Genomic DNA, 26,986 nt, shown 5'->3' on the forward strand with positions numbered 1-26,986 from the left:
CAGGAAATTGGGTTTATTGTATTGGTATTTATTCTTATATTTTATTTATTCTCATTTTATATGACTTTTAAGTATTTTATTTAGCTATTTATTGGATTTATGAAAACATTGTTTAAGTATTTGTATTTGTTTGATTGGTTTTATCATTTATTCTAGTTGTTATTTATTTTTTATTTTTTTATTTTTCTGTATTTTTTATCCGTTGTATTTGTATTTATTCTCATATCTGATTTATTATCATTTCATATTACTTTTAACTATTTTATTTTGCTATTTATTGGATTTGTCTTATATTTATGAAAACATTGTTCAAGTATTTTTATTTATTTAATTGGTTTTATCATTTATTCTAGTTATTATTTATTTTATTTTATTTTTTATTTTATGTATTTTGTATTCATTGTATTTGTAGTTATTCTTATATTTTATATTACTTTTAAGTATTTTATTTTGCTATGTATTGGATTTGTCTTAAATTTATAAAACATTGTTTAAGTATTTGTATTCATTGGATTGGTTTTATCATTTATTCTAGTTATAACTTTATTTTTATTTTTTTTTCATTTTATGTTTTCTTTATTTATTGTATTTGTATTTATTCTTATATTTTATTTATTGTCATTTTTTATTACTTTTAACAATATTATTTTGCTATTTATTGGATTTGTCTTAAATTTATAAAAACATTGTTTAAGTATTTGTATTTATTGGATTGGTTTTATCATTTATTCGAGTTAGTATTTATTTTATTCTTATTGTTCATTTTTTATTTATTTTATTTGTATTTTTTTTATTTTTGTATTCATTTCATATGTTGTTATGTATTATATTTTCATGTATTGGATTTGTTTTATAGTTGTATTTATTATTTATTTAGATTATTATTATCATCGTCTATTTTCATTTTTAATTATAATATTATTGTATTCAATTGTATTAATCACGTTTGTGTTTGTTTTACTATTTATATCATTTTATCTTCATTCATTTTATTTTTATTCTTATATCTTTCATTTTTATTTATTTTCTTTGTTTATGTTAATTGCACATTTTCTATATTTTGTTTTTATTAAGATTTATTGTGTTTATTTTTTCATATAATGTTTTATCACTACCTTTTGTATTTAGTGCCATCTTATATTACTATAGTATTTGATTTATTTTCAAAATGTTTTATTATTTGGATTATTTTTTTAAATACATTTGTCGTGTTTTATTTATTGTATTTGCATTTTTATATAATTGTATACATTTTCTTTTTTATTTAATTTATTATATTTATAACATTATTTCTTGGATGTATTTGACAATTTTGTTTTATCACTATTATTAATTTTTTTATCATTTATACTTGGTCATGTATTCTCTCTACCTCCTATAGGTGGCGTTTTTGGTTCCATAACCATCCCTACTAATGCAATTTTTGTTTTTTCCCACGCCGCTTTCCTATTGGTTTTTACAGCGCTGTCGGACAGGCCGCCGCCCATCATCCGACGAGGTCCGTCCAATCAGACGGCGGGCGTGGCCGGCTCCGCCCTCCTCCGGTGCCAAGCGGCGGGCGAGCCCGTGCCCTCTGTTCATTGGCTGAAGGACGGTGTCAATCTCCTGGGCAAAGACCCCCGTGTGGCCCTCCAGGAACCGGGGAGCCTACGCATACAAGACCTCAAGGTACCATTATTTTACATTACTTTATAAAAATACACAATCCTACAGAATATAGAGAAAATCGAAATGATCGATACTAGTTGATAAGTTATTCCAAAGTTTTTTTTTTAAATATCATTCATAAAATCAAAATAGAATAATTGACTTTGTCTTACTTGAAAATAAAAGAACACAAAAGGAATTTAAATCATGACAGGTATTAGTTTCTAAAAAATATTATTTATTTTTTTAAATCGTGTGTATTCTGCCTTTTAATCATATTTTAGAATTTGTTTTATTAATATAAAAATTCCTTTTAGTCATCATCTTTCCGATCTCCTCTTTCTTCCACTCAGTCGCTTTACTTCCACATCCTCTCACATTTAGTGAAAATTAAAAGGACAGTGGGATGTTTGGACGCGTTCTAAGGGATGTGCAGGGGACCTGGATGATGTGGCAGGGGTAAACCAGTGAAAGCTGTCGGGCCCTCTTGAGGGATATGACCAAGATAGATAGATAGATAGATAGATAGATAGATAGATACCCTATTTTTATGGCAGTGTGTATTTTCCGTATTACTATTTAAATGATCTATAGCAAAATACTATCTATCTATCTATCTATCTATCTATCTATCTATCTATCTATCTATCTATCTATCTATCTATCTATCTATCTATCTATCTATCTATCTATCTATCTATCTATCTATCTATCTATCTATCTATCTATCTATCTATCTATCTGTCTATCTATCTATCTATCTATCTATCTATCTATCTATTTATCGAGCTTGGTAGCGATCTTGGTATCTATCTATCTATCTATCTATCTATCTATCTATCTATCTATCTATCTATCTATCTATCTATCTATCCATCCATCGAACTTGGTATCTATCTATATATCTATTGATCTTGGTATCGATCTTGGTATCGATCTTGATGTCTATCTATCTATCTATCTATCTATCTATCTATTGATCTTGGTACCGATTTTGGTATTGATCGATCTATCTATCTTTCTATCTATCCATCTATCTATTGATCTTGGTATCAATCTTGGTATCGATCTTGGTATTGATCTATCTATCTATCTATCTATCTATCTATCTATCTATCTATCTATCTATCTATCTATCTATCTATTGATCTTGGTATCAATCTTGGTATTGATCTATCCATCTATCTATCTATCTATCTAGACATCTATCTATCTATCTATCTATCTATCTATCTATCTATCGAGCTTGGTAGCGATCTTAGTATCTGTCTGTCTGTCTGTCTATCTGTCTATCTATCTATCTATCTAGACATCTATCTATCTAGACATCTAGACATCTATCTATTTATCTAGACATCTATCATCAGGGCAAAAGTGGCACCAAATCAAAGCATTTTTCATATTATTTTTGGGTTCCATTTTTATATCATCGGGCAAACCAGATGAAATCGATCGATGGGCCAAATGGGGTTGGCGGGCCATAGTTTGAAGTCCCCTCGGGCGCCCGTCCGCACCCGATCCATCAAGTTGATTGACGGGAAGAAAATATCCGGGAGATGAATTGCCTCCATCGATTTTTCTTTTACCCTTAATCATTTGATGCTATTAGCGAGCGCGCGGCTAACGGGAGCGTTTCCAGCCAGTGCGCGTGCTCGTGCTAGCATGAGATTCAATAGAAAGCGCTAGCTTATTCAATAACCACGGCGGACGAACAAAAACGACGGACGGACGTACGGACGGAGGAGGCAGCTGTCGTCGGATCACTAAAGCGATTAGTTGCGGTCGGCGCCGAAGCCAGGACGGGTGCTGAGTGGGAAATGAAATTCATTAGCAAATTAGCGTCAACGCTAGGGAAAAGCCGAGTTAGCTCGGAAAATCTCCCGCCGGCTCCGGGAATACAGCCAATATTTAGTTCTGGGGGTTTTTTTGGGGCACGGCTGCCGAATCTCGTTAGTCAATATTTTACTCGTCTATTTTTTTATTATTTTGCCAAAAGAAATAGAATAAAATATTCTTGAAATTAGATAAGATATAGCAGATTGCAGATATTAGTTTTTGTATTTATGTTTTGCATATAACCACGGCTGGACTAGTAGATTAGAGAGAAATAAAAAGAGAGAGGAAGAGAGGGAGAGAAAAAGAGAGAGGGTGGGACAAAAGAGAGAGAGAGAGAGAGAGATAAAAGAGGGAGAGAACATGAGAAACAAGAGACAAAAAGAGAAATACGGAAAGGGGGGAATATAGAGAGAGAAAGAAAGAAATCCAAAGAAAGAAGGAGAGAAAAGAGAAGGGGAAAGAGAGAGAGAGAAAGAGAACAAGAGAAAAGAGAGAGGAAAAAAGAAGAGAGAGCAAAATAGGTATAAGACACAGAGAGAGAAAGAAACAAAGAATGAGAAAAAGAGAGACACAGAGAGTAAAAAAGAGAGAGACAGAGAGTCAGAGAAAAAGGGAGGAAGAGAGAGGGAGAGAGAGGGAGAGAGGGTGGGGCAAAGACAGAGAGAAAGGGAGAAGAGAGAAAAGAAAAAGAGAGAACATAAAAAAGAGACAAATACAGAAATAGGGAGGGGGGAGACAGAGAGAGAAAGAAAGAAATTCAAAGAGAGGAGAGAAAAGAGAAAGCGAGAGAGAGAGAAGGAGAACAAGAGAAAAGAGAAAGAAAAGGAAAAAAAGAAGAGAGAGCAAAGCAAGGTAAAAAGACACAGAGAGAGAACGAGACAAAGAGAAACAAAGAATGAAAAAAAGAGAAACACAGAGTGAAAAAGAGAGAGACATTGAGTAAGAGAAAAGGGAGCAAAAGAGAGCGATAGAGTGAGAAAGAAATACAAGTACAGTGTCTTTGTGAGTGGCACCTGGCTTTGGCAACATCAAGTGGACATATTTCAGCCTGCAGTTTGTTTTTCTCTTGTGCTTCTCTGAGCGTTGTCTCGCGGGCCGTATTCAATCCCTTAGTGGGCCTGATCTGGCCCGCGGACCGCCTTTTTTACACGCCTGTTTTAACTTTTTATTGTTTTTTGAAAAAGAAGACAAGATAAACTATAGATATGATAACATGACTTAAAATACTCTAAGCTCATTGATTGTATTTGATAATGGCCATATCTTTTCACAGTCATTTTGAACAACTATCATTGAGCTCCCCCTACTGGTGAGGAGGACTCAATCATGTTTTTTTTATTTTGTATTGAAGCTCTCCGACTCGGGGATCTACACGTGCGTGGCCACCAGCTCCAGCGGAGAAACCTCGTGGAGCGCTTTTCTCGATGTCAAAGGTACGCGTTGGATCGGAGATCTTCCTCCTCAGATCTTTGATGTTGTGTTCCCGTTCCGCAGAATCCGGCGGGACCCCCATCTCCAAGAACCCCGAGGACGATACCGAACTCCCGGGTCCCCCCTCCAAACCCCAAGTCACTGACGTCACCAAAAATAGCGTCTCTCTGGCCTGGCAACCTGGGCTAGCAGGTGCCACGCCCGTTAGCTCCTTCGTCATCGAAGCCTTCAGGTAGGTACTATTGTGGAATTTGGATAATAATTAATGATAAGTATGTAGGCATCTGGTGAAGGTCGTGGGATGACATTGTTGCCGGGACGACGATCTTAACTTTATTTGAGAACACAATAAAAACCAATGTTGAACGTCTGGAACATTGAACGTGTCCCGAATGCAATAAGGCGCGTTCCCTTTTTGTCATATCTCCTCTCTGCGTATGTTTTGGGGCGACGCCCAACAATGTTTTCTCCAAAACAAGTGACACAAACGTGATAACGTGTCCCGAATGCAATAGAGCGCGTTCCCTTTTTGTCATATGTCCTCTCTGCGTATTTTTGGGGCGGCGCCCCACAACGTTCTCCCCAAAACAAGTGAGGCGAACGTGATAACGTATCCTGAATGCAATAAAGCGCGTTCCCTTTTTGTCGTATCTCCTCTCTGCGTATTTTTGGCAGACGCCCAACGACGTTGTCTCCAAAACAAGTGACACAAATGTGATAACGTGTCCGGAATGTGATAAAGCGCGTTCCCTTTTTGTTGTATCTCCCCTCTGCGTATTTTTGGGGTCAAGGCCCAACGACGTTCTCTTCAAAACAAATGAGGCGAATGTGATAAAGTGTCCCTAAGCAATGAAGGGCGTTCCCTTTTTGTCATATCTCCTCTCTGCGTATTTTTTGGGGGCGGCGCCCAACAACGTTCTCCCCAAATTAAGTGAGGCGAACGTGATAACGTGTCCCGAATGCAATAAAGCGCGTTCCCTTTTTGTCATATATCCTCTCTGCGTATTTTTTGGGGCGACGCCAATTGACGTTCTCTCTAAAACAAGTGAGGCGATAGTTGATAAACGTGTCCTGAATGCAACAAAGCGTGTTCCCTTTTTGTCATATCTCCTCTCTGCGTATTTTTTGGGGCGACGCCCAAGGACGTTCTTTCCCAAACAAGTGAGGCGATAGTTGATAACGTGTCCACAATGCAATAAAGTGCGTTCCCTTTTTGACATATCTCCTCTCTGCGTATTTTTTGGGGCAACGTCCAACGATGTTCTCTCCAAAACAAGTGAGGCGAACGTGATAACGTTTCCGGAATGCAATAAAGCACGTTCCCTTTTTGTCTTATCTCCTCTCTGCGTATTTTTTGGGGCGACGCCCGACAATGTTTCCACCAAAAGTACTAGAGAACTTGTTACCAATTAAAGTGTAGGGTTCCTATGAAAGTGCTTGAAAGCCTGAAAAATTCTGGAATTTCCACCCTGGAGAACCCACGGGTCATTAGATTCCAAAAAAGAACAGGATTATTGGGTTCTCCAAGGTTCATGTTGTGTTTTAAATGTTGGAAAAGATCTGGAATTTTGGATGAAGCTTGTAAATGCTTGAAATCGTTGCCATGTTTCCGAGCAGCGTGCCTTAATAGATTACGTATTTGAAGAAAGAAAAATGATACAAGTATCCCTAGTAGTAATCGCTGACAGGCCTGCTTTGATGGCTTTGCTTTGCTGTTGCGTTTCTACTTCCCTCCTGATTAACGGCATCTGAATTTAGTTTGTTTGACATTATCGTGTGAAGCGTCATCGCTTCCCTTGAATGATGCCATGAAAAATGTGTTTGAAACCTGAATATTCAAAATGGCATATGTAAATCGCAAATATGTTTGTGGACCTAAAAAGCATGTGCGAAGCTTGTGCACTGATTGGACGACTCTAAAAACATTTTTTGGATCTGCAAAATACGTAAATACATTGCTAATCTCTTTGTGGATATGAAAAACGCGAGTATAAATATTCTTAAGACAAATTTTCCCCAGACCACCTACACAATGTCCACCTGTCATCGTTTTCTGTTTCATTTTCTTCGTGGAGGATCTGTGCAGAACAGCATGCACGCTCGTCCGCTTTCTCGGACACAGAGAAGTGTACGCCAAAAGATAAAATAAAAAAAGTTTGGATTTTTTTTTTTTCGGGCTCAGTCCCTCAAAGTTAATTGGTCGCGGGTCGGGTCGGGCTGGATTTTTTTGCAGGCCTTTTATCATGTCCGAATTCTCAGAATGACATTAACCTAAGATTTTCTTGCAGCCAATCGGTGAGCAACAGCTGGCAAACGGCGGCGGACCACGTGAAGACCACCCAATTCACCGTTAAGGGTCTAAGGCCCAACACCATCTACCTGTTCATGGTCCGGGCCGTCAACGAGGGCGGAGTCAGCGACCCCTCCCCAATGTCCGAACCAGTCAGAACGCAAGGTACGTCCTGAGGGAAGGTCGGCCCCGCCCACATGCCCCGCCCACCCTCATCACACCGAGACATCTTTCCAGGAGGGGAAAGACGTCGATCTCGCTTGAGCAATTAAGGAAAGTGAGCGCTAAGTGAGTTAGCGCTATGCTAATGAACGTAGCGGGCAGAAAAGACTGCCTCACGGCTGGTTGAGATTTTATCACGGCTCCTGATTATATGAGACGAAAAGCAGCCGTAAGGACGAGTCTATATTGATTTCGTCCTTCTTTAGCTACTCGTGTTAGCCACAAGCTAGGTCTAGCTGCTATTGTTATCGTTTTTTTTTCCACTGTTTCTCTCTCTATTTCACAAGCTACTTGTGTTAACCACTTGGCTGTAGGCTATTGCTTGCCTCTAGCCGCTATTGTAGTGTTAAATCAAGATTATTTGGTCATGCAAGCAAACATCACAGAGTTCAGTGGTTCGGACATTTCGACATTTTTTTTTTTTTTTTTGTTTCCTTCTCTGGTCACTCACACTAGCCACTTGGCTGCATGTCACGACTAGCTGTTATTTTTATTGTTAGCTAGTCCTGCATCAGCCTTCAGTGTCACTCACCTTTCCCCTCTAGGCATGCAAACAAATGGTGTTAAGTTCTGTGATTCAGGCCTCTTTAACCTTTTTGAACCACTGTTTTCTTCTCTAGCCACCCATGTTAGCTATTAAGCTGTAGGCTATGGCTCGCCACTGCTGTTATTGTTAGCCACTCTGAGTAAATAAAGCTTGCTTTGTTCTTTCGCAGCGGATCATGCAAGCAAAAATCACCAAGTTCAGTGGTTCAGACATTTTAGACTTTTTTTTTTTGTTTCCTTCTCTGGTCACTCACCCTAGCAACTTGGCTGCAGGCTACAACTAGCCAATATTTTTATTGTTAGCTATTTTTTCAGTCTCATTCGCCTTTCACCTCTAGTCATGCAAGCAAATGGAGTTAAGTTATGTGATTCAGGCCTCTTTAACCTTTTTTAACCACTATTTCCTTCTCTAGCCATTCACGTTAGCTATTTAGCTGTAGGGTATGGCTCGCCACTGCTGTTATTGTTCCAGTTAAATAAAGCTTGCTTTGTTCTTCAACAAGTGATCACGCAAGTCAATTTTGCCAAGTCCTTTGTTTCCACTTCCCCACTTTTTCCTTCTCTAGCCACTCATGTTAGCAACTTGATAGCCGGCCATGGCTCGCCACAGGCCGCCATTTTTATGGTTAGCCATTTTATCGAAACAAATCGTGATTTGTTCTTTAATAGCTTGTCATGCAAGCGAGTGTTGACGAGTTCTGTGATGAAGGCCTTTGATTTTTTTATACTACAGTTTCCTTCTCTAGCCACTCATGTTAGCAACTTGGTCGCAGGCCACAGCTCGCCACTGGCCGCCATTTTTACGGTTAACCACGTTATCGAAACAAATCTTGATTTGTGCTTCAATAGCTTGAAACGCAAGCGAGTGTTGCCGAGTTCTGTGATGAAGGCCTTTGGAGGTTATTATACTAGTTTCCTTCTCTAGCCACTCCTGCTGTCTGCTTCGCTCTATGCTCTGACTCTGAACCATTCTAATCGTTTACCGCTTCTTTTTAATAAACCCTGCTTTGGTAATTTTTTTGCTGGCATTTTTAGCAGCTTTTCTGCAAAATGTAACCACTTATTCCTGCTAATGGCTCCTTCCAGTCGCACCGGGTATATTTATCTCCCCTGTTTATTTGTTATCACTAACGGGGATTTACACTTTCTTTCATGTTCTGTCCGTCTGTAACACATGTGAGAAAGTCTTGATTAAGGCTTAGGAATTTTGCGACCCTTCTTTGAATGCACACGCTCTAAGCTACGCTACAAGGACCTCTAAGTGGGAAAATCCCGACACTGACGCTTTACGTTTCATGGTTCCTGTCTGTACCTGCAGATATCAGCCCCCCGGCTCAGGGCGTGGACCACCGCCACGTGCAGAAGGAGTTGGGCGAGGTCCTCGTCCGCCTGCACAATCCTGTGGTCTTGAGTCCCACCGCTATCCAGGTCACGTGGATGGTGAGTTCTTAGCGAAGATCATATTTCGCTTTTCAAAAAATAAACAAAAGTACTTCACTCTTACCTAAATGAGTACAGTAGACATCCTAGGATACAGCTTACCCCACCTTAAGATTGTGTCCCTTTACGGTGTAGAATTTCATAGGTTTATTTGGGCCACTTCATACAGAATTTTCCCCACTATACAATGACACATTATTTCAAGTACACAAACACTATTAAAGAAATGAATACATGCTTGCTCAACAAGAAGCTATTTAGCTATCAGTTTTATATAGCAGCAACCTATTTGCCACCTTTACTGCTATTCCAATATAGATCTTTTCAGCACAGTCGATGGATAGATAGATAGATAGATAGATAGATACCATAGATACCATAGATAGATAGATACCATAGATAGATATATACCATAGAAAGTTACCATGGATAGATACCATAGATACCATGGATGGATAGATACCATAGACCAGGGGTGGCCAATCCGGTCCTCAAGAGCCGCATGTCCTGCATGTTTTTGGAGTTTCTCTGTTCAAATACAGGTGATCCCAATCACCTGGGTCATTATCAAGCTCCCGCACAGCTTGCAAACAATCTTAAAATTTGCATCACCTGAGAAACCTCCAAAACATGCAGGACATGCGGCTCTTGAGGACCGGGTTGGCCACCCCTGCCATAGACCATAGATAGATACCATAGATAGATACCATAGATACAAACCATAGATAGATACCATGGATAGATACCATGGATACCATAGATAGATACCATAGATAGATAGATAGATACCATAGATAGATACCATGGATAGATACCATGGATACCATAAATGGATAGATACCATAGATACCATAGATGGATAGATAAAAATAGATAACGTATATGGATAGATACCATAGATAACATAGATGGAGAGATACCATAGATAGATAGATAGATACCATAGGTAGTTACCAGACATGGGGACTTGAGACTTAGTGACTTGGACTCGAGTCGACTCGAGTCGCTGTTTTTATGACTTGTGACTTGACTTGGACTTGGCAATCTAAGACTCGGGACTTGACTTGTGACTTGACTTGCCCAAGAAAAAAATACTTGGGACTTACTTGGGACTTGAAGGTGAAGACTTGAGACTTACTTGAGACTTGCACATGTGTGACTTGGTCCCATGTCTGGTAGTTACCATGGATAGTTACCATGGATAGATACCACAGATACCATGGATGGATAGATACCATAGATAACATAGATGGATAGATACCATAGATACCATAGATAGATACCATAGATAGATAGATAGATACTATAGATAGATACCATGGATAGATACCATGGATACCATAAATGGATAGATACCATAGATACCATAGATGGATAGATAAACATAGATAACGTATATGGATAGATACCATAGATGGAGAGATACCAAAGATAGATAGATAGATAGTTCCATGCATCCACTTTTTTTTGAGTGGGCAGAGAGTATCTGTGGGTAGGCACTTCCACCCCTGCCCCCCTCCGGTAACGCCCCTGTTTCTATCCCTCCCCTATGCAACAGTTTCACCTTGAAACCCCCATCTCGGAAAAAAATGCACGTGGTATCCTTTGGTCTACTGTAGCAAATATAAATAAAGTCGAGCATCCGGCCGTGGATCCATCTTTTTTTTTATTAGCATTCTCCGTCTGTCAGAAACGAACGTTTATGCTAATAAAGTGTTTAGCAAAGGGAACCCTAGCACACATTTATCTGCGGCCATGTTTGTTTCCCCGAGTCAGCGCCTTCTGACGCGTGTGACAAATTACCCCGGTCGATGTTTTTCCTTTTTTTATTATTTTTATAAATCACTCACTTGTGTTATAGAGATGTGTGAAAAAGGGGGCGGGGCTTGGGGCCTTTTTCCATTACCAGCGATCCCGCTGACATGTTTATTTACCCGACGGATTCGTCTTTACCTCCGGACTCATTTAAGTCGGAAAACTCGTATTTTCCCCCCGCCGCCGTCATTTTTTAACGACGCTATCAATCAGTCGGCTTCGTAAACAGCGACAACCTCTGCGCCCGGATCTTTTACGTGGGCAAATCGTCCCATTAATAAGTCAGAGCGCCGTTTTGGTGATTTATTCCGCCGGAAAAAAAAGCATCTGCTTATGCGTTAGCTCGCGTTGCTAACAAGCCATTACGAGGAGTGTGTTTGTGGGGGGGGTCTGGTTTGCTTTGGGGGAGAGCGCCTTGTCTTAATTTAAGGCGTTTAAAGCTATTATCATTGGCGTGACAGTCGCGCCGGGTGTTTATAGGATCCGGCGTCCTTCAAGGAGGCTTTATTGGCGCTAACTCGTAAGACGGCGCTAATGTCGGAGTGTTCATTAAGCTAAGCGGAGATGGAGTCGGCGATAAAAGCGCCCGTTAAATCGGTAACGATGTCGAAAATGGTAAGGGAGGACATTCGGAGTCGTGCGTGGTCGTAAGAAGTAGAGATAACAGTTTTTTTCCTGTCGCTACTTGATGAAATTTTACTTCTAGAGCACAGGTGTCAAACAGGCGGCCCGCGGGCCAGGTCGGGCCCGCTAAGGGATTGAATCCGGCCCGCCAGACAACACTCAGAGAAGCGCAAGAGAAAAACAAACTGCAGGTTGAAATATGTCAACTTGATGTCGCCAAAGCCAGGTGCCTCGAACAAAGACACTGTACCTGTATTTATTTCTCTCTCTCTCTCTCTCTCTCTCTCTCTCTCTCTCTCTCTCTCTCTCTCTCTCTCTCTCTCTCTCTCTCTCTCTCTCTCTCTCTCTCTTCCACCCCTTTTCTCCCACTCTGTCTCTTTCACTCTCTTTCACTCTCTGTGTCTCTCTTTTTCTCTTCCTCTGTTGCTCTTTGTCTCTCTCTCTGTGTCTTTTCAACTTCTTTTGCTCTAACTTCCGTTTTTCCTTTTCTCTCTTTTCTCTTTCTGTCTTCCTACCCTTCGCGCTTTCTTTTCTCTTGTCTCTCCTTCTGTCTTTCTATTTTTCTTTGGATTTCTTTCTTCCTCTCCCTTTATTTTCCCCCTCTCTCACTACTTTTTATCTTTTGTTTCTCACGCTCTCCCTCTCTCTTGTTTTCTTTCTTTGACCCGCCCTCTCTCCTTTTCCCTCCCTCGTTCTCTTATTTCTTTATCTCTCTTTTTCTTTCTCTTTAATCTACTAGTCCGGCCCCCGACAGATTGTTTGTTCTATCGTGTGGCCCCCGAGTTCAAATGAGTTTGACACCCCTGTTCTAGAGACCGATACCCATCAAAAATCCGTATGTATTTATTTTGCAAACGATACTACGTCCTAAGTATGAAAACAAGTGGAAAATCCAATTGGTTTGTAAAAAATAATTTATGAATGAATGAAAACCGTATTTCGAACATTAAAATAAAAACAACAAAAACAATAACTCAACAACAAAATAATGTGACATAAATTGTTCGAAAAGGGCTAGTAAGAAACAGATGCTTACCCCTTCATCTTCTCTATTAAATACACCAATGATATAACAACAATTGTAAGAATATAAATAATAACAGTTATGATATAATAATAGCAACAATAACAACAAAGTTAACCATATTTCTAGACGCACTATTCCCAATCTCTCCTATCACTCATATCCAATTTTCTTCATCTCTCTATTCCGCCAGGAATGTTTTTTTTTTTTTTTTTTGTATTTAAATTCGAACAAGTGAATAGTTGGACATTGTTTGATCTCGTCTTGTAAATTGTTCCAAAGTTTCACTCCGCACACAGAGACACACACACATTTCCTGGTGGTTCTCTCCTTTGGGATTATGAATTTACTGCAGCCCCTTAAGTGAGAATTTTACCTCTTTCCAAATGAATAATTTTTGGATATTTTTTGCCATTATGTTTTTGTTGACCTTAGATAGCAGTTGTGCAGTGAAAAATATTACTAAATCAGCCAATTTTAAGAATTTGGACTGCAGGAATAACATATGAGTATGATCCCGATATCCTACCCTGTGTATGGTTCTCATTGAACCTTTTTGGAGGATAAGAAGGGGCTGGAGTCAACTTTTGTAATTATTGCCCCAGACTTCTGCACAATATGGAAAAATGATCCAATACTTGAGGTCACACATGCCTTGGCCAAGAAAAATAAATAACTGGCGGTACCCATCCTATTCCAGGCCGTTTTGGGGTAGTGGGGTTTCCTCTTGCACGTCAAACGGATAGTACTGGTTTTCATGCTTACCTGGAGCAGAAGTGTCCTGAACGGACTCAGATAAATCAAGTCAAGTCATGTTTATTTGTGACACCCTTAATCACAAAGAGTCTCAAAGGGCTGCACAGCCCACAGATTATTGCTAACTACAGACTATGATGACACCATCCCCTGATCTAGAACCTATATGAGGGCAAGGAAAAACTCAAAAACCTCAACATGAGGAAAATGTAGAAACCTTGACAAGGGACAGTCTCAAAGGGCTGCACAGACCACCGACTATTGCAAACCACAGACTATTATGACACCATCCCCTGATCTAAAACCTACATGAAGGCAAGGAAAACTTCAAAACCTCAGCATGAGGAAACTGAAGAAACCTTGACAAGGGACAGTCACAAAGGGCTGCACAGACCACCGACTATTGCAAACCACAGACTGTTATGACACCATCCCCTGATCTTAAACCTACATGAAGGCAAGGAAAACTCCAAAACCTCAACATGAGGAAACTGAAGAAACCTTTACAAGGGACAGTCACAAAGGGCTGCACAGACCACCGACTATTGCAAACCACAGACTATTATGACACCATCCCTTGATCTAAAACCTACATGAGGGCAAATAATACACAAAATGTGCAAAAGCAAATTCTAGTCATGATCCTTGTTTTTGATAATTCTAAACTTGTATCAATTTGTATCACAGAGTCTCGGTTGTGAGACAATCAAAAGTTGACATGAGCAGAACCTTAAAGGTTTTTCTCACAGATTATTACAGGAACACTGAACTACAGGACAATGGCTGTAGAATTCACAAGTGGGAAGTCGAATGGCTAACAATTACTTCTATACTAGGAGGGTGTTCCATTCGTAAAAACAAAACCTAAGGAAATGGCTGACATAGGCTCTTATATTGAAAGGCCGGTCTGGAAAAACAAAAGCACAAAGGTACTGATACTGTTAAAGGCCGCTTATGGCTCAGAAATTAAAAAAAAAAACAACCTAAAATTATGGAGAATCTGATTAATAACATCATAATCTGTGGTCTGTGCAGCCCTTTGAAACTCCATGTGATTAAGGGCTAAACAAATAAACATGACTTGACTTGACTTAGCTACAATGTATATCCAATAGTAGCTTAAAAATGCCTTTAACTTAATTACAATTTCTCAAAATGTCACAAACCAGGAACAGAGACTTTAATCAGTTTTTATTAAGAAGGAGAACAGCACTTGCATCCACGATCTGATGATCGTCGGTCACGGGTAGCAGATAGCGGGAAAGCGGAAGTGGCACTTCCGTGTCGAGCGAGGGTCGTCGTTGACAGCGAGAAAAACAGGTCGATGGCCGGGACGCGGGAACAAAAACAGAAACGGGTCCAGAAAAGAGGTCGGCAACAGGAATCAGACAGGAAATGGGGCAGGATAGAGTCAGAGTCACAAAAATTGCCTAGCGGGTAGCATAGGTTCGCAGACGACCGGACGAGTGTTTTCAGGAAGGCGGGAGTTTTAAAAGAGCCCAACAGCCAATCAGGGTCTGTGGCTGTGGCCCGCATCAGTAATCATGACACAAAATACATGTAAACTGATTTCTTCCTAACGTTACCCGACACAATCCTGCTTCAAGAGACCGATACCTCTAACGGATGACATTCATTTTGTTTCCGTGCTATTTAAAGAACAAAGATCTAAAAACAGAAACAAAATACAGTAGTCAAAACAAGTCACTTTGAACCATGAGACAAGAGCTCCGATGCTGAAAGTCAGACATGCCTTGGATGATCAAAGTCGATCACACGATTTTAGCGCATAGCATTTAGCTATTAGTAAATAAAATGTGCCCATTAAATGAGTAACGATGTCTTAAAATGGCGGGGAAGCAATTAGTGGTAGTGCACGGTCGTAAGAAGTAGAGGCATATATTATCTCCTACCTGATAAAATCCTGCTTCAGGAGACCAATGTAGATAACAGATAACTTTGTTTATTCATTCATTTTGCATGTTAGAAAAAAAATTTAAAATGTACGCAATATCCAATTACCGTAAATTCCGGACTATAGAGCGCACCTGATTATAAGCCGCGCCCACCACATTTTAAGAGGAAAACCGATTTTGTACATACACAAGCCGCACCTGTATATAAGCCCACATAATAAAATTGTAACACAAACACAACTAAATGTGTTGAAACTAAGCGTCCTTCATTGAAGTACACAGTCCAGAAATCACAGCCGGCAAAATGAACGGAAAATGATACCGGTACTTAAGGTTTGATGCAGACCTGCAGAGTCCAGGTGCCCGTTGAAAGTAATCCAAGGAAAAAAAGTCTATATTTCCAAAGGTAAAAGTGGGAAAAATATATATCCACTATTGTCCGCCGCGGCAACAAACGAGTCTCACTCACCTTTACCCCACTTCCCTTCAGCCCGCCTTTGCTCCGCCCCTCTTTTTTTAATTTGCGAAACATATCAGAATAAGTGTCTCAAACAAATGCAAATAAATACATTACAAAAATATACAGTTGCAAATACATATTACACATGGGTTACACATATTTACAAAGAAAGACGGTGCATCGAGAGAGTTTTCAAAGCTTTAATAATAATATAACTTTCTTCCCAAACGGTGCCTGTGACAGGTAGCAACACACTCGCAACACAGTAAACGGGTCTGTTAAAAACATGCCGTACTTGTAAAAATCACGGTAAACCGTCCTCATCTTCTTCCTTAGAACTGAAGCCATCAAAGTCGTCTTCCTCAGTGTCGGAAAGAAACAGTGTCATATAGACGTCGTCCCACGCTCCCGCAGCCTCACTCGCGCTGTCACTGTCGCTGGTGTGCCCTCCTCTCCGACACGGCTTTTCGGAACCCATTGGTGACGGTGGATTTTTTGATGCTGCCCCACGCTGTCAGGATCCACTGGCAGACTTGCGAAAAAGTTGCCTTTCGCATGCGGCCAGTTTCAGTGAAGTTGCAGTCTTCCTCGGCGCATATATTCCACCAAAAATGACATAAATTGGCCGCATCACTGAATAAGCCACAGGGTTGAAAGTTTGGGGAAAAAGTAGCGGCTTATAGTCTGGAATTTACGGTAGTTAATACGTCAAGTTTTAGGCATAATACAATTCATGTCACAGACACCTCTGTTCAGAAACAATACACAGACGCTGCCCTACTTATGAACGAGACGATTGTTTGTAAGTTGATTCAGTGCTATATTTTGTATGTTTAAGGTTTACATACGTTTGTTTAAGGCTTGTATAAGTAACCTGTATTGTATTGTACAAAAAATAAACATTTCATCAAATAATATGCTCTGTAAAGATAAATAAAGTGAGGTTAATATACTTTTGGAAGATGGGCTTCAAAAGTTAGGCGACTTCCTCCTCCGTGGGTCACGACCAGCACACAGGAAAGACCCAATCACGTAATGTTTTCTCACGATTTTGTTGAAAGAAAGAGGAAAGGAGCGATTCTGATCCGAATACGGAAGTGAACCTTCCGTCGCGGGCAATAGCGGTGTCAATAACGGAAAAAGAGGTCGATAGCCAGGACAGAAAACGTGGTCGGAGTCAGCAACGGGACAGGAGAGCAGACGTGTTCTGGACCAAAACGTTTCGTAGCCGGAGACAAACGGGAGCAGAAACGGGACAGGCGGGACTCAGGGGTCAAAAAAGGCTTGCTTTGAAAAACAGAGGTTCAAAGACGGACTGACAACAGAGGACTGACAGGACTGGGTTCAAATAGTGACAGGGAGCCAATCACAACCCGCGGTGGTTGGCGCCAAATGAGCGGGCACAGGTGATTCACATCGGTAATCATGACACCGAGGTAGAAACTGGGCAAAAAAAGCGACCCAACCCTTTTTTCTCAACCACATCAAGCTTTCTTATTCCACTTGCATTTCAAAAGAAACGGCTCGTCTCTTCTTTACACTTTACCCCAACCATATTGAACAGTACACGAGATATTAAACAATAAAAATGTTCTTAGTTAAGTTCTTAGCGCGCTGGAGATACAATATTGAATGTTTACACACGAACTAGGAAGAGGAAGCGGATTTCTTCTTCGGTGTGGATGCTGGTGACCTCTCACAGCGCCACACGCCTAGTAGTGGCAGAAAGAAGCCCTACAGTACTGTCCTGTACTCCGGAAAAAACGATACAAAATCTAGCTTACAGCATTGTCCGGATATTTTTCCACATCCAGAATAAAATGTTCGTATCCACTGTTTTAACATAAGTCAAATGGTCGTAAATTAATTCTGAATCAAAAACCTAAGAGAAAAATAACACGTTTTTACAACAGCCTAGCTCCGCCCCCTTGTCAACAAGGAAATTGCACTTGGCCCCGATGAAATGAAATGAAATGGTCTGCATTTATGTAGCGCTTTAAGTCAATGAAGACCTCCCAAAGTGCTTTACAATGTGCTTCACACTTACCCATTCACACACATACACTCACACACCAATAGGGGGTCTGCCTCCAAACGTTTTGAGGATAATCAAGATGCTAAATGGTAAATGGTCTGCATTTCTACAGCCCTTTTCAAGTCAATAAAGACCTCCCAAAGTGCTTTACAATGTGCTTCACACTTACCCGTTCACACACACACTCACACACCAATAGGGAGTCAGCCTCCAAACATTTTGAGGATAATCAAGATGCTAAATGGTAAATGGTCTGCATTTCTACAGCGCTTTTCAAGTCAATGAAGACCTCTCAAAGGGCTTTACAATGTGCTTCACACTTACCCATTCACACACATACACTCACACACCAATAGGGGGTCTGCCTCCAAACGTTTTGAGGATAATCAAGATGCTAAATGGTAAATGGTCTGCATTTCTACAGCCCTTTTCAAGTCAATAAAGACCTCCCAAAGTGCTTTACAATGTGCTTCACACTTACCCGTTCACACACACACTCACACACCAATAGGGAGTCAGCCTCCAAACATTTTGAGGATAATCAAGATGCTAAATGGTAAATGGTCTGCATTTCTACAGCGCTTTTCAAGTCAATGAAGACCTCTCAAAGGGCTTTACAATGTGCTTCACACTTACCCATTTACACACACACTCACACACCAATAGCGGCTGTGCAGCCATTCAAGGCGCCAACCTGCTTATTGGGGGCATTAGGGGTTCAGTGTCTTACCTAAGGACACTTCGACATGTAACACGGAGGAGCTGGGATTCGAACTGTGATCTCTTGATCCCAAGACGAGCGCTCTACCTCCTGAGCTCATTTGCATAGCTTTGCCCCTTCGTTATCATGCCGAGGAAATTGCAATTGCCCCCCTAAAACAACCCCACCCACCCACTCCCACATATTAGTTTATTTTTTGCATATTTCCGCCCCATGTTTATCACGTCATGTCAATTTCACTTGGCTCCGCCTATCATCAGCTCATTTGCATCCCTCCGCCAATGAAACTGTGCTGCTTACCAGTTGCTCATTTGCATGGCCCCGCCCCCTTGTTATAAGTTTGTTTGCAATCACCCCATCCCACCTTTGGTTCATTTACATAGCCCCGCCCCATATCCATCATGTCAAGGCACATGTGCTTGGCCCCTCCCACCATTAGCTCATTTGCATAGACTCCCCACCCCCATCTTTATATCAAGGAAAATGCACTTTGCCATAACTACCAGTAGCTCATTTGCATAACTCCGCCTCCTCATCATTATCTGAAGGAAATTGCACTTGCTCGCGTGTATCTCATTTGCATAACTCCGCCTCCTCATCATTATGTCTAGGAAATTGCACTTGGCCTTGCTCACTAGTAGCTCATTTGCATTTGCTGGACCTCCGATGTCAAAACTGAGGGGGGGTCCAACCTTTAAAGTGTTTTTCTTGATATTTCCCATCGACACTGTCATAAATCAATCTTTGATACCAAAACCATCTCCGCCGCTACTTCCAGGTGGACCGACAGTCGCAGTTCATCCAAGGCTACCGATTGGTCTACCGGCAGACGTCGGGACTGTCCTCCCCGGGTCATTGGCAGACACAGGACGTCAAGGTCCCGTCGGAGCGCAGCGCCGTCCTATCGGGTCTCAAGAAGGGCGTGGTCTACGAGATCAAGGCCCGCCCCTTTTTCAACGAGTTCCAGGGCATAGACAGCGAATCTAAGACGGCCAGGACCACCGAAGAAGGTACAGTCGAAGAGAAAATCCGGCCGACCTAAATGCACAATACCTGAAAGGGCAGCAGAAGCAAGATATGGTGTAGCTCAATCTAGTTTACACTGTACAAAACATGAAAGGGAGACAATGCAGATTATGAATGAATAGCAACGAACTGATCAAAACACGAAAGGAAGAGAATATAGTCATGTTTGGATAGAAAAACTGCATAATCTTCTTACACTAACCAGCTCTAACAGAACAAAACATGAAAGTTTGGCAACACAAGAAACATTAGCACATGTGGACAAAACAAGAATAAAAGGGTCAAGATGACAAGTGCCTGAAATATGATCAAGGCGCATGAGCTCTAACTGAAAAAAACATGAAAGAGGACGCAGAGAATATAGTCATGTGTCGATAGGAAAACTGCATAATGCTCTAACAGAACAAAACCTGAAAGTTTGGCAACACAAGAAACATTAGCACATGTGGACAAAACAACAATTAAAGGGCCATGATGACAAGTGCCTGAAATAGGATCAAGGCGCACAAGCTCTAACTGAAAAAAACACGAAAGTAAGAGGACGCAGAGAATATAGTCATGTGTCGATAGGAAAACTGCATAATGCTCTAACAGAACAAAACATGACAGTTTGGCAACACAAGAAACATTAGCACATGTGGACAAAATTAAAGGGCCATGGTGACAAGTGCATGAAATATGATCAAGGCGCACAAGCTCTAACTGAAAAAAACATGAAAGTAAGACGACATATAATGTATGAACACCAATTAGCTCTATCTTAACACAACATGAATGGAAGACTACACAAGAAACATTAGCCCATGTGGACAAAACAAGAATAAAAAGGCCAAGATGACAAGTGCCTGAAATATGATCAAGGCACACGAGCTCTAACTGAAAAAAAAATGAAAGTAATACAACATATAATGTATGAACACCAATTAGCTTAAACTTAACAAAACATGAAAGTTTGGCAACACAAGAAACATTAACACATGTGGACAAAACAACAATTAACGGGCCATGATGACAAGCGCCTGAAATATGATCAATGCGCATGAGCTCTAACTAAAAAAAACATGAAAGTAATACAACATATAATGTATGAACACCAATTAGCTCAAACTTAACAAAACATGAAAGTTTGGCAACACAAGAAACATTAGCCCATGTGGACAAAACAAGAATTAAAAGGCCAAGATGACAAGTGCCTGAATAATGATCAAGTCACACAAACTCTAACTGAAAAAAACATGAAAGTAATACAACATATAATGTATGAACACTAATTAGCTCTAACTTAACAAAACATGAAAGTTTGGAAACATAAGAAACATTAGCACATGTGGACAAAACAAGAATAAAAGGACCATGATGACAAATGCCTGAAATATGATCAAGGCACATGAGCTATAACTGAAAAAAACATGAAAGTAAGACAACATATAATGCATGAAAAAAAAATAAATGCATGCCACATACATATTGTGGAAATTCAAAAATAAATAATTTCAATTAATAAATACAGAACGGAGACAGGACCCTCAGTTTTATTGGAAAGAAAAGGAAAGGGTTGTACCCACCATCCGGTGATCGCTGAGCGGGGGACTTCTGTGGTGAGCAATGGCGGTACCGGGAACGGAAAAAACGGGTCAGTAGCCGGGACAGGAGAGCAAAAAAACGTAGTCGGGATCAGCAACGAGTCGAAAGCCAGGAGAGGAGAGTAGACATGGTTAGGATCAAAATACGGGTCGACGCCGGGACAGGAGAGCAAAAAACAGGGTCGTAATTGGAAACGAGTCGAAAGCCAGGAGAGGAGAGTAGACGTGGTCAGGATCAAAATACGGGTCGAAGCCGGGACAGGAGAGCAAAAAACGTGGTCGTGATTGGAAACGAGTCGAAAGCCAGAAGAATAGAGTAGACGTGGTCAGGATCAAAAAACGGGTCGAAGCCGGGACAGGAGAGCAAAAAACGTGGTCGGGATTGGAAACGAATCGAAAGCCAGGAGAGGAGAGTAGATGTGGTCAGGATCAAAAAACAGGTTGAAGCTGGGGAACAGAAGGGAGCAATAACAGGTGGGTCAAAAAAGCTTGCTTAAAGTACACTGAGGTTCCCAGACGGACTGACAACAGGTGAAAGATAGATGTGGGTTTAAATAGGGACAGGAGCCAATCAGAATCCGAGGCAGTTGGCGGCAAACGAGCGGGAACAGGTTCTTGACATCAGTAATCATGACAATTTGGGTATAGAGTGAGTTTCTTTGCATTTATTTATATGTAGGTAAAATAAAAATTAAAAAATCATTAAAGAAAATGAAAAAAAAAAATTCCCAAAAATAATAACTATAAAAATCCTGTACTCAGGCAAATGCAGTAGCCAATAAGAGCCCGCCAATTTTCCCCGTTGCTAATCCTTCATTATCCCGACAGTAGGTCAAATTTGCGTCGGCCATACATCAGCCGGCTAATGGCTCCATTAGCGCAGGTCGCTAATGAAAAATGGGAATTGTTTAGCGCAAATATGCATGCTAATAAAGCGCTAAATCACGTTAGCCATTAACTTTCAACGACATTGGCCGATCGAAGGTTCGATCGGATCGCTCCTGATCCGGCCGAGGGGACGGCTTCATCACGGGGCCCGGCCGAGGGACGGGTCTAGATTTAGTGGCTGACGAGCGCTGCTGCTAGTAATTGACCTGTCAGCGTTGGGAACTCTGCTCCCGTCTAGCCGAGGAAATGAGAAAACACCATTTTTGATGCAGACAGACAACACTCAGAGAAGCGCAAGAGAAAAATGAGCTGCAGGTTGAAATATGTCCACTTGATGTTGCCAAAGCCAGGTGCCTCTCGCAAACTCTGTGCTTGTATTCTCTCTCTCTGTCTCTCCCCATCTCTCTCTCGCTTCCTCCTTTTTTTCTCTCACTCTCTATCTCTCTTTCACTCTCTCTTTTTTATCTTTCTTTGCTCCTCTTTGTCTCTTTCTCTCTGTGGCATTTTACTTTTTTTTGCTCTCTTTTGTCCTTTTCTCTCTCTTTTTTTTCTCTCTCTCTCTCTCTTCCTCCTTTTTATCTCACTCTTTATCTCTCTTTCACTCTCTCTTTTTTTTCTTTCTTTGTTCCTCTTTGTCTCTTTCTTTTTGTGTCTTTACCTTCTTTTGCTCTCTGTTTTCTCTATCTCTCTGTCTCCTGCATTCTCATTGACTCTTTCCCCCCTTCTCTCTTTCTCTCCTAATCTTTTATCTCCTTCTCTCTTTCCATATCTCTTTGGATTTCACTCTTTCTCTCTCTTTCTTTCCCCCTATCTATCTTATTTCTCTTTTTATTTCTTTTCTCTCTCTCTCTCTATCTCTTTTCCACCCCTTTTCTCCCACTCTGTCCCTGTCTCTTTCACTCTCTGTGTCTCTCTTTTTCCCTTCCTTTGTTGTACTTTGTCTCTTTCTCTCTTTGTGTTTTTTTTAACTTCATTTGCTCTAACTTCCTTTTTTTCCTTTTCTCTTTCTCTCTTCCTATCTTTTGTGCTTTCTTTTCTCTTTTATCTCCTTCTGTCTTTCTGTTTCTCTTTGGATTTCTTTCTTCCTCTCCCTTTCCTTTCTCTCTCTCTCACAACTTTTTATCTTTTGTTTCTCACGCTCTCTCCCTCTCTATTTCTTTCTTTGTCCCGCCCTCTCTCCTTTTCCCTCCCTCTTTCTCTTATTTCTTTATCTCTCCTTTTCTTTCTCTTTAATCTACTAGTCCGGCCCCCAACAGAATGTTTTTTCTATCGTGTGGCCCCCGAGTCAAAATGAGTTTGACACCCCTGATATAGAGTATTTAAATAGTGCTACGGAAAATACACACTGTCATAAAAATAGGGTCACATGCAAATGTGGGGTGTGGTTTAATGGGTGCTTTACTCCCTCGGGTGGAGTTAAAGAGCCTCATGGCATGAGGAAGAAATGATCTAAATGATGTCCCTTTTTTTTTCCCCCATGTCCACAGCCCCCAGTGCCCCCCCACAGCAGGTGACGGTCCTGACTGTGGGAAACCAGAACAGCACCTCCATCAGCATCTCCTGGGACCCCCCTCCGCCAGACCACCAGAACGGGATCATCCAGGAGTATAAGGTCAGAACCGCCAAAGTCTGAAAACCGGAGACTCGGTCCGGTCCGGTAACGGTCTGGGTCCGACCTCTAGATCTGGTGCCTGGGAAACGAGACGCGTTTCCACGTCAACAAGACGGTGGACGCTGCCATCCGCTCGGTGGTGGTGGGCGGGCTCCAAGTGGGCGTGGCTTACCGGGTAGAAGTCGCCGCCGGAACCAGCGCCGGGATCGGTGTCAGGAGTCAGGCGCAGTCTATTATTATCGGTAAGTTGGTTTTTTAATATCCCATATTTTTTTCAATTTGGGTGTGTGTTTCCGATAAGGTCTCAAATCTAGGATAAGAAAATGATTTAAGTAAAGTCGTGTTTATTTGTGACGCCCTTTATCAGAAAAAGTCTCAAAGGGCTGCATCCCCCCGCTACTCTACCGTACCAGGTAAATCCATTTGGGTTTTTTTTTCACATGTATACATGTATATTTATGTGTAATAAATTGATTTTGGGTGTCAAAAAAGGTTCATCAACTTGGGTTAGCTTTCCAAATCAGGGTTTGAAAAATTGTTTATAGCCCGAACAAATTGGATTTGGGTTTTCATGCCTCGGTTAGGGTATCAAATCAGGTTTAAGACATTTTTAACAAGTTGGATTCTGGTTATGAAAAAGGCTACTCAAGCGGTGTTCAAGCAAAGGTTAGGGTCTCAAATCTGGGATAATAAAATGATTTAGAGCCCTAATAAGTGTATTTGGGGTTTCAAAAAAGGTCCATCACCCTGGGTTAGCTTTCCAAATCATTTTTTTTTTTTAAATTAATATCAAAATGTAGCGTTCACCAAATTGTTCGAATGAGTTATCTGACTCCATTAACCCAACAATTTATGCACGCTCGTTTTTTGAGGGAAACTATGAACAGGAAGCCGACATTTTCAATTGGGGGCAGATTTAATTTCATGAACACTTTAACTAAGTGTACTCCACCAAATTAACGACGTTGGAGTCTCTGGGAAGCCTTCTTCTGATGTCCTTTAGCTTTCTCCTATTGGCCATTTTCTCCCAGCGTAATGGCGTGCCGACTCCTCCCATGGGCGTGCCAAGGAAGCCCAACGTGGGGCTTCTCAAAACAACGCCTGCCGTCCTCTGTCAGAGTCCTGTTATCAACAGAACTAGACAAAATATTTCGCATTTGGAACAGCCTGCCCTGTCATTGAACTCAAGCCTGCTCAGTGAAAATATTCATTGCATTATGAGTCAATCATATAAAATCCTTTATAGTCAAATGTATAAAATCCTTTATAGTCAAATGTATAAAATCCTTCAGTTTGAAAAACGGTTTAGAGCCTGAACAAATTGGATTCAGGTTTCCTTAATAGGATGCCATGCCTCAGTTAGGGTATCAAATCAGGTATAAGACATTTTTAACAAGATGGATTCCGGTTTTGAAAAAGGATCCCGAATCAGTGTTCAAGCAAAGGTTAGGGTCTCAAATATGGGATAAGAAAACGGTCTAGAGCCTTAATAAATTGAATTGGGGTTTCAAAAAAGGTTCATCATCCTGGGTTAGCTTTCCAAATCAGCGTTTTAAAAAGGGTTTAGAGACTGAACAAATTGGATTCAGGTTTCCTTAATTGGTTTTCATGCCTCGGTTACGGTATCAAATCAGGTATAAGTCATTTTTAACAAGTTGGATTCCGGTTCTAAAAAATGATCCTGAAGCGGTGTTCAAGCAAAGGTCTCAAATCTGGGATAAGAAAACGGTCTAGAGCCTTAATAAGTGGATGTTGGGTTTCAAAAAACTTTCCTCATCCTGGGTTATAGTTTCGAATTAAGGATAGAAAAACGGTTTAGAGTGTTAACAACTTGGATCTGGGTGTCTTTATTAAGTTTTCATGCCTCGGTTAGGGTATTAAATCAAGGATAAGACATTTTTAACAAGATGGATTCCAGATTTGAAAAAGGATCCTCAAGCGGGGTTCAAGCAAAGGTTAGGTTCTCAAATCTGGGATAAGAAAATGGTCGAGAGCCTTAATAAGTTGAATTTGGGTTTCAAAAAAGGTTCCTCATCCTGGGTTAGTGTTTGGAATTAAGGATAGAAAACAGTTTAGAGCGTTAACAATTTGGATCCGGGCTTCTTTATTAGGTTTTCATGCCTAGGTTAGGGTATTAAATCAAGGATAAGACATTTTTAGAACCTTAACAAGTTGGATTCTGGTTTTGAAAAGAGGTACCTAAACAGGTCTTCAAACCTGGGTTAGGGTCTCAAATCAGTGATAAGACATTTTTTTGTTGGGCCTTGACAGGTAAAGGCCTTCAAACCAGGTCTCTTTTTTTATATTAGGGTTTTTAATCTCGTATCAAGTCCACTTTGTTGTCTTTGTCACTTACAGTCCTCCTTTTCCAAGTGGAGGTTTTTTTAAGGGTTCTTACCTTCAAACTAGGTCCGTTCTTCTTAAATTAAGGTTTTAAATCTTTTAAAACTTTTTTAAATCAGGTTTTTAAAGTTTCAACTGACAGTGTGGGGAGCAAAGTGTACGCTGTTTCTAAGTGGAGGTGTCCCTAATCGAGTGTCCATCGAACCGGTAGCTTTCCCGTTATTATTATGAGCCATAACTCGGAGCCATAACTCCGAGCGCCCTTATTTCCCTGGTGTGGCTTTCGGTAGCCGTCCAGAAGAATACGGCTCTCGTGCGGGAACCGTCGCCGGTCGATGGGTCCGCCGGCAGTCTCGGAGTCAATTAGCAGCCCGGAAAGCCAAACAAGCGACTCACACGGGGATTTTTCTTATAAGCTTTGTCTTTTTTGTTTGTTTTAGGGTTTTTTTTTCACAGCTTTAGATTGCGCCGGCGAGTCAGGCGCTCGATATCTTTGCCCGCAAATCTTCGCACGTTCTCGGAGGTTAATCAATGTCCTGACTTCTATTTCAGTAGAACTGCATTACAAGAGAGCCCAACTCAAAACCTACACTGGTTCAAAGTCTGTTTTTTTGTGAAATAAAGTAGGGTTTCAAGTTTGGGTTTTTAATGACATCCCCTTAATGAAGTTTCAAACTGATGTTAGGATTTCGATACAGGGTTTAGAGCCAAGGTTAGTGAAATCTGAAGATCGGGGTATCAAAGTTGCGTTTTAAGGGTTAGATTTCAAAA

General features: G+C 40.8%; 1 protein-coding gene across 1 annotated transcript in view; it reads left to right on the top strand.

Annotated features, from left to right (window-relative positions):
- The window catches only part of robo2 (roundabout, axon guidance receptor, homolog 2 (Drosophila)), a 553,890-nt gene that overhangs the window by 467,379 nt on the left and 59,525 nt on the right, over window positions 1–26,986 (top strand). The window contains exons 11-18 of the mRNA XM_088345887.1: window positions 1,463–1,668; window positions 4,835–4,916; window positions 4,978–5,146; window positions 7,203–7,369; window positions 9,291–9,412; window positions 19,542–19,773; window positions 23,748–23,872; window positions 23,943–24,114. Of these exons, the coding sequence (XP_088202013.1) occupies window positions 1,463–1,668; window positions 4,835–4,916; window positions 4,978–5,146; window positions 7,203–7,369; window positions 9,291–9,412; window positions 19,542–19,773; window positions 23,748–23,872; window positions 23,943–24,114 (1,275 nt within the window). The remainder of the gene's footprint in view (window positions 1–1,462; window positions 1,669–4,834; window positions 4,917–4,977; window positions 5,147–7,202; window positions 7,370–9,290; window positions 9,413–19,541; window positions 19,774–23,747; window positions 23,873–23,942; window positions 24,115–26,986) is intronic.

The sequence above is a fragment of the Urocampus carinirostris genome, chromosome 10 (assembly GCF_059441175.1).
Source record: "Urocampus carinirostris isolate Australia breed hairy pipefish chromosome 10, RoL_Ucar_1.0, whole genome shotgun sequence".
NCBI lineage: Eukaryota > Metazoa > Chordata > Actinopteri > Syngnathiformes > Syngnathidae > Urocampus > Urocampus carinirostris.